This window comes from Odocoileus virginianus, chromosome 20 (assembly GCF_023699985.2).
Source record: "Odocoileus virginianus isolate 20LAN1187 ecotype Illinois chromosome 20, Ovbor_1.2, whole genome shotgun sequence".
In the NCBI taxonomy this organism is placed as follows: domain Eukaryota; kingdom Metazoa; phylum Chordata; class Mammalia; order Artiodactyla; family Cervidae; genus Odocoileus; species Odocoileus virginianus.
The window spans coordinates 45,513,057-45,524,402 of NC_069693.1; the positions used below are offsets into that span (position 1 = coordinate 45,513,057).

At 52.4% G+C, this 11,346-nt stretch overlaps 1 protein-coding gene and 1 non-coding gene across 2 annotated transcripts; both read right to left on the bottom strand.

Annotated features, from left to right (window-relative positions):
* Positions 1-3,833: 3,833 nt before the first annotated feature.
* On the bottom strand, positions 3,834-6,080 carry RPL13 (ribosomal protein L13). Its single transcript, XM_020885290.2, has 6 exons — positions 5,993-6,080; positions 5,697-5,817; positions 5,449-5,590; positions 5,075-5,248; positions 4,537-4,593; positions 3,834-4,017 (listed from the first exon to the last, which is right to left on the bottom strand). The coding sequence occupies exons 2-6, from the start codon at positions 5,798-5,800 to the stop codon at positions 3,859-3,861; spliced, it is 636 nt and encodes a 211-aa protein (XP_020740949.1). The 5' UTR covers positions 5,801-5,817; positions 5,993-6,080; the 3' UTR covers positions 3,834-3,858.
* On the bottom strand, positions 5,304-5,387 carry LOC139030092 (small nucleolar RNA MBII-202). The gene has a single exon (XR_011482405.1). It is a non-coding gene; the product is annotated as a small nucleolar RNA MBII-202 (small nucleolar RNA).
* Positions 6,081-11,346: the final 5,266 nt, after the last annotated feature.

The window sequence follows — 11,346 nt, forward strand, 5'->3', positions numbered from 1 at the left end:
AAGCCTGGCTGAACAAGCTCCACCCCCAGCACCAGCTCTGAGCTTCTGGGAATTCACCCCCTCAGCATCAGATAGGTTGCCTCGAGCCAAGTGCCAGAAAACCCAGCGCCTTGGGAGGGGAGCAGAGCTATGTCCAGGCTGTGTGCAAGTGACGCATTGCTCAGGCGAGGCCATCACCACACCCTCCACCTTGTCCTCCCCAGGGCCCAGTGCGCCTGTTCTGGAGGCTCTGCAAGGCACGCTGAGACTGTCAAATTTGCAAGAACGGGAGGTGGTGGGGCTAACAAGGCTTTCACAAGCTTACACCCATGGGCTGGGTGCTTCTTTGACTAACCTAGAAAGGACACTTTATCTCAGAACCCCTGCTGTCAGAACTGGACTATTTTCCTACAGGATTTGGCATTTCTCTTGTTGTTCAGTTGCTCAGTCATGTCTGACTACTTACCACCCCACGGACTGAAGCATGACAGGCTTCCCTGTCCTTTACCATCTCCTGGAGCTTGCTCACTCATGTCCATTGTCTTGGTGATGCCATCCAACCATCTTGTCCTCTGTCGTTTCCCTTCTCCTGCCTTCAAGCTTTCCCAGCATCAGGGTCAGCTCTTCGCATTAGGTGGCCAAAGTATTGGAGCTTCAGCATCAGCCCTTCCAATGAATATTCAGGATTGATTTCCTTTAGGATTGACTAGCTGGATCTCCTTGCAGTCCAAGGGACTCTCAAGACTTCTCCAGCACCAGTTCAAAAGCATCAATTCTTTGGCGCTCAACCTTCTTTATGGTCCAACTCCCACATCCATACATGACTACGTGAAAAACCATCGCTTTGACTCTGCAGCATTCTCTTACTTATTAATGGCTGCACCAAGTCTTACCTGTCGCACATGGGATCTGTAGTTGCAGCATGTGGCAGAGTTCCCTAACCAGGGATGGACCCCAAGCCCCTTGCATTGGGAGCGTGGAGTCTTAGCCACTGGACCACAGGGAAGTCTTTCACTTTTAAAAATGAGACAAGTGAGCCCAGAGAACTGCTGTCCCAGAAGAGCAGAGCATGCCACACATATGTACACACACGTGCACATTATCATACACGGCAAACATGTTTTGTCCCACACACTGACCACACACATGCTCACATCAGAGACAGATACAGTAAGACACAAGCATACATGCAGTCACAACTGAGTGTGCTGAGACACAGGCATTCCACCAGAGGCAGCACTGGGGGGACCGGGCTGCAGGGCTGGGGGGGGGGGGGGGGAGAAACTCCCCATTATTTTCTCAACCCTCCTCCAAAGACATGTCCGTCATTCTGGTACCTTCCCACAATCAGCCCCCAGGCCCCACCCTTCCCCCCAGGGGTCTGCTGCCCACTCTTGCAAACAGCTGGTCTGAACATTCAGTGTCACTGCCAAGGCTGAGAGGGGGATGGCCTTTGTGAGGTCACAAAGCAGTGGGACTCTACCCGGACCCCACTCCCTACCCAGAACCCAGTTCTCTCACCTCCCTTGACTCTCCAGGGCACAGAGTACCATAGGGCATGGAGTGCTTGTGGTTGGCTGGGCCATCTGAGCCGCTCCACCGTTAACTCGGTCCTTGCAGCCCCTGTGAACCTGCCCAGGGCCAGCTGGAACACATGACACTGTCCAGGACGAGCTGCCCTGCTTCTTGGCTCCCCTGACTAGGAGTCCCAGGCACCTGATACTGATACTGCTGCTTCCAAAATGGTGACCTGCTTCACTGGGTGAGTGAGATCTCTGCACCTTTTAACCCAATCTCAGCATGCTACTTTGCTTAAGAAGCAAGCTGCCAGGTCCAGCCCACACTTAAGGGACAGGACAGACACATGACAGTGAACCAGTGGCTAGGTCAGGAGGGGAACACCCTTGTGCTTCCAGTCTGTGCAATAATGAGGGCAGTGTGAGCCAGGGAGACAGGCAGCAGCAGTGTCCAAAGGGTGGGCACCTCCAGGTGACGAAGACCTGGTTTTGTACCCGACTCACGTGAGGGCTTTGAAGATATTCTTGGTGAAGCCTCCTGGATAGTGCTCAGACCCTCTGCCCTCAGTCCCTTTCAACAGTGACCCAGTTTTGCCTCCTCCTCCCCAGGAAGCACCATCCTTCCTGGTGAAATTTTCAAAGAGGCAGTAACTAACCATGCAGTGTGTTTCATACGCTTGCAACTGGGGCTTAAAAAGGAGGGGAGCACAACTAAAGCACCAGAGCTGGAGGGTGGCAGGACCAAAGTCTAACACAGCTTCCCACTGCCCCACAGGCAATGACCAAGAAGCCCTGAGCCTTTCCCAGGAGGGTGGGCTCAAAGAATCTGGAAGGCCAGCCCTCCTGTAGCCTGGTGACTGTGGCCAGTCACGGCTGCAACCCAAGGCTGACATGTGCCCACACACTGGTGAACCAGCCAAAGGACTTACAGAAAGAAAACTCCACCAAGTTTTGTGTTAAGACTTTGTGGAGCTAAAACTGCTTTGGTTACTGCTGTGTTCCTGGGACACAGTGGGTGCCCAACACCTGAGTTCCTTTTCTCCATCCTGAAAACTCCCTGCATTATCACTTTCTAACTTCTCCACCCAGCACATGCTTGTCATCAGCTTCTATAGTCCCCAGCATGATCAATGTCAGGCTGGCCCTGTGTCAGCTCACTCCTTGTCCTCTGGTCTGGTTCTAAGCAGCTGAGGCAGCAAAAAAGAATATTGACACTGGTAAATTCCTAGAACTGGGCACGAACCACTGTGGATTCAGGCGGAGATTGGAGAAGGGAGGTCATAGCTTCTCACTGATTCTCCTTACATCTGGATCTTTTATGAAACAAAGACCTTATTTTCCCTCTGTAATACCCTGAAAGCACACAAGAAAAATATTAAGTGCAACCACCTATGTGAGACCTAGATAAAGGAGGACTGTCAGCTCTTTTGCATAGGTGTCTCAGGCAGTAAAGAGTCCACCTGCAAAGAAGGAGACCCTAGATCAGGAAGATCTCCTGGAGAAGGGAATGGCTACCCATCCCAGTATTCTTGCCTGGAGAATACCATGGACAGAGGAGCCTGGCGGGCTATAGCCTATGGGGTTACAACAAATTGGACACGACTTAACGACTAACAACTTAAAGGGGTACCAAAAAAAAAAAAAAAAAAAAAAAGCCTAAGTAATCTCAGCTGGAAATTAGGATAAATTTCAAATCTTTTAAAATAGCCTGTAACTTAAAATAATCAAGGAAGAAACACAGAACAAAGTAAACTAAACTGGTTATCCATCCCTGAAACCCACACTTCTGCCCAAGTAGACACTAACCACAGCAGCCCCTGGCCTTGCACACCTTGAGGCCTCTATGCCCTCCACTCTGAGCACTGTAGCCAAGGCTCCAACAGGAAGGCAGTCGCCTGACCTGGGGGATCGCCCCAACTTCTCACCAGGATCCCGAACACAAAGCAAATGGAACCAGTGGCTTGGGCCATCCAGAGGCAGCGCCCCATGAGCCCTCTTTCATGGATGGATCATGAGGCTTCAACCCCCAGGCCTCCACACCAGCTGATCCTTGACGGGTCTTGAATTTTCAATACCCTGAGTGTACATGTTAAATCAGCGTCTTATAAACTGTTAGCTTTAGATGTGAAAATAGTATTTTAATAGTAATGGGAATACACAGCACCTCCTGGGCTGGAGGGTCCAGACAAGAACACTCACTAAGCACAAGCCTCCCAGGTACCAAAGCGCTTCCCTCACAACTCTGTTGTGACAAAGGTCAGACACACCTCAGGTCCCCCTCGAGGTCCCCCCAGGCCCTTGCTCCTTACATAACGAAGGTCACATGGACACTGCAAGTTTATCATAAGTTGCCAACAGCACTTTATTTTTTCTTTTCAACATCCTGTTCTGCGGCTTCCTTGGCCCTTTTTGCCCGGATGCCAAAGAGCCGGGCGTTGGCGCGGGCCATGCGGAGACTAGCAAATGCCTTAAAGTTCTTCTCCTCCTCTGTGATGACTCTGGCTTTCTCCTTCTTATAGACCTAGAAGGGAGCCCAGCAAACTGTCAACAAACTGAGAGGCCTTGGAGGGGAATCCGCCCACCAGAGTAAAGCTGACTGGAGGCCACCAAAAGATTAGGACAGTACCTCCTTGGTTGAAAGTAACCCCCAACTCAGAACCTAGTGCCCAAATCATGTGAAGGGTGGGTGGGGCTTGGATACAAAGTGGGTGTAGGGGTTCAGGCCCACCCCACCTCCCACTCCCAGGAGCCTCAAGGGCCTTGTCAATTGCTGGTCAGGCTACAGGATCACCAAACTCGCATGGAGAGCTGCCTCCAGCCTGGGCTTCCCACAGACATCAAGGAGTGGAAAGGACCCTACAGAAAGGGTAGCAAGTGAGGACAACAAAGCTTTCCTCAAGGAGTCCCTCTGTTTGGATGCAACTGACTCTCCTCAGGGCAGAAGGAAGGTCTTTCACAAACTCAACATGGGCCCCAGCTGCCACACAGTATCCCTCCAACCCGACCCCAGATCCATCCTTCTCCCAACACGCCCACTTACGTTCCGTATTGGCATAACAGGTCCAGTCAGCTGAGTGGCCAGTTTGAGCTCTTCAGCCTGTTTGTCAATGAGAAGGGAGTCAGGTGAGTTTAGCTCATCTCCCAAGGAGCCCCAAACTTATCACCCCTGTTTGAGTGCCTGTTCCTGCCTGATCAAGTAAAGGAAGGCACGGTCAGATGAGAGTCACCCACGCGTGAACCAAGGATGCAGGGAGAATGACTGCCAGCAACAAATGTAGATGGGCACTGCTGATCTCATACAAACACTACTAACATGCAGTACACTTTCAATTTTAACAAAGCTGGCTCCAAGTCCTGCCCTTAGTGAATCCTGGCATTACAGGCAATTAGTTTGATGCTCCTCAGAGGTTTTCTCCCACACTGTGTATCTTTTCTCTACTACTCTACTACTTTGCATGGCAACCCTACTTTAGATAGGAAGCTGCAGACAGGTACTTTGTCCTTGCAGCCCAGCTAGACTCACAGCGAGACCTCCACACCCCTCACCCCGCTGGGCGCTGTGGGAGTCAGGTACTCACAGAGCTGTCTCCCTTCTTGGGGGCCGAGGGCTTCCTGGGGAACAGGATAAGTTTGGAGCGGTACTCCTTGAGCCGCTGCACGTTGGCCTGCAGGGACTCCGTGCACTTGTTCCGCCGCCTCGGGTCCACCGAGATCCCAATGGTCCGGGCCACCTTCTTGTGGATGCCGGCCACCTGCCCCGACAGAAACAGCTGAAGCCCCGAGAACTCCCTGGCCCCCACCCCCTACACCAGGAGGGCCCAGCCGTCAGATGGAAAAGGGTTCAAATGCACTTTCATCATAGCAGTGCAGCGATTCCGGAGAATGTCATCACTTGGCTGTGTGCCACTTAGAACAACCAGCGGGGCTCAGGACACGGGCTGGCGACACTCACCCTAAGCTCCTCCAGGCTGAAGCCCCTGCCGGCGCGAACCTTCGTGTGGTACCTGACCGTCGGGCATCTCACCACCGGCCGGAGAGGACCCGACGCGGGGCGCGGGGCGATGCGGCGCGCTTTGGCCTGCCGGGCCTTGCGTCTGCGCAGAGAAGCCGAGCGGGGATCACTGTCCGCCCTCCCGCAGCAGGCCGGGCGCGCGGCGAACGGGACGGGAGTAAGGGGCGCGCTCGCTCCCGGTCGCTCACCTACGGATCTTGCGAGCCGGCTGGTTGAACCATGTGGCCACGCGCCGCTGCCAGTCCTTGTGGAAGTGGGGCTTCAGGATCATGCCATTCCGGCTGGGCGCCATGGCTGCGGCCGAAAGGCCTGGGGAGCGGGTAAGACAGGGAGCGAGTTAGGTCCGGGGGCAGAGTCCCGTCGGCGTGGGCACAGAGCACGGGCCAAGGTCCGGAGCCGCTGGCGACAGGTGGACCCCAGGGACGGCGGATGGAGCCAGATGGGATCGGATAACAGCGATGGCGCTTAGCTCCCAAATACTCACCTCCTCTGAGGGCTCACGGCCGGGAAAGGAGGAAGTGCCCCACAGCACCCTGGGATGGTAGTGAGCCCGGCCAATCAGAAGCGTCAGAGCCTTGTAACTAATCAGAGCCAGGGCCACAGAGTGACGTCTATGCCTTCCCGGCAGCCCTCGCGGCGCGGGCTGATATGGCTCTGCGTTGCAGGCGTTATTGCGGTTGCTGTTAGGGGAACAGCGGTTGTCTGGGTCTGGCGAATCTCTGGCCTGCCAGCCTGCTAGTGCGCCAAGGGAGGCCTCGCCCTCCGCGTCCCAAGCTGTAATGCCGGCTGCCGCGTGGAGCCTGCTCACCCTCCTTGTGGGCGGAGCGCGCACTTAGGAGCGGGCTTCCAGAGCGCCCTGGACGTGTCGCCCGGAGCCTGGGCGCGCAGAGGGCTGTCGTCGGGCCACTGGTGGCGAGTAGCCCGCAGAGAGTGTGGAGCTAGGAACCGTGGCCGGCGCTCCGCTGTGCACACTGCCTTCCACGCAGATGAGCGTCGTAAAAACACCAAGTAGCCAGGCAAGCGTCCGCCTTCTGGACCCTGGCGCCTCCTGTTCACGGGTCAGCCTGGGAACACATCTGCCACCTGTGAGCCTTTGCCCCCAGGTACCGCCTTCCTTTCCTACCCTCACGCCAATCGCCAAGATTCCTCTCGCGAAACTTGATCACCGTTTTAAGAATTTCGTGACGCAAAATGAGAAATTCGGAGGTCTGTATCCTGCACTGAGTAAACAGGTAGCTGATATTGATGCTGATAGCTTTGTGCCCTCTTGAGACACCCTTGGGTACTAGAAAAATCAGGTTGGGGCTCAGTGAGGAATTACAAGATTACGGTAAGGTAGACAAAACATGTTAAGGGCAGAGGAGGTGTGTAACACAAGTGCCAAGCCTGGGGGAAAGGTTGGAGCCCTGACACCTAGTAGGTGTGTGCTCAGTTCTGAAGCAAATCAACCCTGAATATTCATTGGAAGGACTGATGCTGAAGCTGAAACTCCAATACTTTGACCACCTGATGTGAAAGCCAACTCATTGGAAAAGACCCTGATGCTGGGAAAGATTGAGGGCAGGAGGAGAAGGGGGCAACAGAGGATCAGATGGCTGGATGGCATCACCGATTCAATGGACACGAGTTTGAGCAAACTCCGGGAGATAGGGAAAGACAGGGAAGCCTGGTGTGCTGCAGTCCATGAGGTGGCAAAGTGTTGGAGGCAACTGAGTGACTGAACAACAGCAGCAGCTGTGAAGCAAGGGCAGTACCAGGCTTGCTTTGCTGACAGTTGTTAGCAAATACAAAAAAGCTCTTCTCAGTAAACTTGGAAGTGATACTTATCTCTGAAGATAGGGTCATGTTTAAAATCTCTAGCCTTTCACAGACACAGACAGCTAAACTGGAAGGTCAGCGATCCAGAGGAAAGTGTCTGTGGAGTTGGCTAGTATACTATTAGAATCTTTGTACTAGATTTGAGACTTTGGGTATGTGATTGGTGTGAAATGGGAGAAGCTGCTGGGAGCCCTGTTAGGCCTCAGGACAAAGCTCAGTGCCCAGCTCTTGGTAAGTAAAGGTCACACCACTTTGTTTCCAGGTGACAGAGTAGGAGCCAGGGTGGGGAAGGCAGGGCAGGAGAGAAGGAAGGGAGAGAGCAAGAGATTATCCACCTCACAAATTGCTTTGTCCATTGAAACTGAACCCACAGTCCATTCTGGCAGCAGAGGGTCTGTGTAGGAGATGTTTGCTGAAGAAATGCTTGCGTTGGCCTGGGGTTTATTTCTTCAGACACAATACAATGTTAGCTCTCATCTTCCATGTCTTTTTTTTTTTAACTAAAGATTTCTTTATTATTTTACTTTATTTTTGACTGTACTAGGTCTTTGTGACTGCACAAAGGCTTTCTCTAGTTGCAGTGCTCCAGCTCTAGGTGCCCAGGGATCAAACCAGTGTCCCCTGTGTTGGTGGATTCTTAACCTCTGGAGCATCAGGCAGTACCCCGTGTCTTTGAGACACTTTTCAGTGATTCTGCCATGGGTCCTTCTCATTGAGAACACAGTCCCCATCCTCTTCTCTTTCTGGACAGACCTATTCATGCAGCTCATCTGCTCATAGTCAGGGTGCTGCCAGGGTACCGGGGGAAGATTTGAAGTCTGGAGTTAATGGTGAGTAGGTGAAGCTATAGCTTGAGGACCTCAGTCTGCTGCACACAGCTCAGCAACCCAACAGTTTTTCAACACCTGAATAGTTCACACTTGAGTCCTTAGGGAACATGCAGAACAGCAAGTCCCGAGGCTTCCATGTGACTGCTGAGAGCCTGCTGAGCTTCCCAGTTGGGAAGACTGAAGAAGTGAGCAGGAGTCCTGATGCAAACTCTTGTTTGCTCCAGGTTGTAAAAGTTTTCAGCTACAGGACAAGCCCCTCCCTGCTTGGCACAGAACTCCATGGCACAACTCTGCCAAGGGGCTTTTGTTCCAGTCTGGGACCTGCAAGGGCTGCTGAAAGGACTGGCCAGTGGCCCTGTACTCAGTGCTCACTGGGCACAAGGTTTCTGGAGGAGCACCTGGAGGGGTGGGGTACACATGGCCTCCCAGAATTTCCTTGTAATTGTGCTCCAGTTACTCACAGAGGAGTCTGCTTGCCCCATACCTTGACCTGACTGGCCCCCTCCAGCTGGTGCTTCAGGGTCAACCTCAAAGCCAGTCAACACTACCTCCTGGAGCCCTTTGACACACAATCTTGATTTTTTTTTTTTTAAGTTATTTATTTATTTATTTTTGGCTGTACTGGGTCTTCATTGCTGCATGCAGGCTTTCTCTAGATGCAGTGAACAGGGGCTGCTCTTCATTGCAGTGCACAGGCTTCGCCTTGCGGTGGCTTCCCTTGTGGAGCACCAACTCTAGGATGTGCAAGCTCAGTAGTTGCAGCTCCTGGGCTCGAGCACAGGCTCAGTAGTTGTGGCACGTGTGTGTAGCTGCTCTGTGGCTTGTGGTGTCGTCCTGGATCAGGGATCAAACCTGTGTCCCCTGCTTTGGCAGGTGGATTCCTAATCACGGGGCCACCAGGAAGGTCCCACAGTCTTGATTTTAAAAGTTAATCTCAAGGAATTCCCTGGGGATCCAGTGGTTAGGATTCTGTGCTTTCACTGTCAAGGGCCTGGCCGGGTTCAGTCCCTCGTCAGGGAATTAAGATCCCACAAGCTGTGCAGTGCAGCCAAAATAATAACGATGTGTGTGTGTGCCAGGTCGCTCAGTCATATCTGACTCTTTTCGACCTTACAGACTGTAGTCCACCAGGCTCCCCTGTCCATGGGATTCTCCAGCCAAGAATACTGGAGTGAGTTGCTATATCCTCCTCCAGGGGATCTTCCCAACCCAGGAATCAAACCCATGTCTCCCGCATTGGCAGGCATATTCTTTACCACTAGCGCCATCTGGGAAGCCCAATAATAATGATAATTAATTTAAAACATTAATCTCATAGCAGCAATGTGTTTTTATTGTTTTGACACACAAAAAAAGTCATGTTCTTATAGCACTTTGCAGAAACTAGCACACTAACAGTGTCCTCAATATGAATCATTGGTTGAATTAGGAAAAGCAGGAGCCTAATAACTCAGTAGGGACAGGTTGATGTTAGTGCTTCACCACAGAACTCAACCATCCGGCCTCTCAACTCTCCAGTCAGTTCAGTTGCTCAGTCGTGTCCAACTTTGCCACTCTATGAACTGCAGCACCCCAGGCTTCCCTGTCCCTCACCAACTCCCAGAGCTTACTCAGACTCTTGTCCATCCAGTCGGTGATGCCATTCAACCATCTCATCTGTCATCCTCTCTCCTCCTGCCTTCAATCTTTCCCAGCATCAGGGTCTTTTCCAGTGAATCAGCTCTTCATATCAGGTGGCCAAAGTACTAGAGCTTCAGCTTCAGCACCAGTCCTTCCAATGAATATTCAGTGTTGATTTCCTTTAGGATTGACTGGTTTGATCTCCTTGCTGTCCAAGGGACTCTCAAGAGTCTTCTCCAACACCATCAATTCAAAAGCATCAGTTCAAAAGCATCAATTCTTTGGTGCTCAGCTTTCTTTATGGTCCAGCTCTCACATCCGTCAGAGCCAATATATAAACCTGATCAGAGACTGGGAGATGCTGTAATATGAGGACCACCTCATGTCAGTGACCACCTGGTAGTGTGTTACTGTAACACAGATGTCTTACATGAAAGTTGCTAACAGAGTATCTTGAAAGTATTCATCACAAGAAAATCTTCTGTGACTGACTGTGTATGGTGACAAATGTTAATTGTGATCATCTCCCAGTACATACAAATATGAACCACTGTCTTATACACCTGGCATAGGACCTCAACAAAAAACTTTAAAGACAAAAAGTGTAACAAAAAAATTGTATTTATTTGAGCATAGATCAGATTGGAAAACAACTTGCATTATGATGTGTGAACTCTTTAAGTTAATTTTTCCAATATTCTTTGTCTTCTGGGCTTTGATATATGTTAAATATATGTTCACTTAATGTCTGTCTCAGCAAGGAGCCCTCACACACCTGAGACAGTTCCAGAAACTGCAGTCAGGCCACGCCATATCCGCTCTGCTGGGCAGAGGTTGCCCAGTGGTCTGGCTGCTCTGACAGCCATGAGCTGCTGTGGGAGAACCTCTTCACCCCCAGGAGCCCGTTAGGGAGGCGTGAGGAGTAGCAGAGGTGGCTGAGGCCCCACTCCCAGGGCTCTCCCCGAGTGCTGTGTCTCAAGGACCAGGAGGTGACATCACCTGTGACAACTCATTTCAGTACATCAGAGCACTGTCCCATCGGCCTCCCCTTGCTGGGTTCCCATGAGCCCGATCCCTGGCAAGCCCTGGGAAGGCAGGCTGCACTTCCTCCACTACGTGAGGTGCCCCTCTTCACCCCACTTAACAGCCTATTCCTGGCTAAGTGTCACCAGACACTGGCCGTTTTAATGGTAAAGTACAAGGAGGTGAGCTCAGCCACGTCCCAGTGAGGTCACAGAGGGGCCCCACCCTCCTAACTCCAGGCTGTCTTCAGGAATGAAACAGGACGGGGCAGAGGCAAGGTGTCCCCCCAGGGCCCCTCCTTGGGTAGGCACCCGCACCTGCCCTGCCCGTGCTTCTCCGGGGCACTGGGCGTGGGGACGGCTCCAGGTGCTGCGCACAGAAGGGGAAGTAACAAGCAGCACGTCGTGTCACAGGGGACTCAGGGCCCCGAGTGCACCTCGTCCATCTGTTCCCCCCGCCGCTGCTCAGTCTTAAGGGAGCTAGTTCCTGCACAGCTGACCTCTCACCCTGCAGATGTGGGATCCCTGATCCAGGATGCCATCAGGGC

What these genes read in the sequence shown, in the direction of transcription:
- RPL13 (XM_020885290.2), bottom strand. Translation starts at nt 5,800, where the DNA reads ATGGCGCCCAGCCGGAATGGCATGATCCTGAAGCCCCACTTCCACAAG. An exon ending in CCGGCTCGCAAGATCCGTAG is followed by an intron (nt 5,591 to 5,696) that starts GTGAGCGACCGG and finishes TTCTCTGCGCAG; the next exon opens with ACGCAAGGCCCGGCAGGCCA. An exon ending in CCAAGAAGGGAGACAGCTCT is followed by an intron (nt 4,594 to 5,074) that starts GTGAGTACCTGA and finishes ATTGACAAACAG; the next exon opens with GCTGAAGAGCTCAAACTGGC.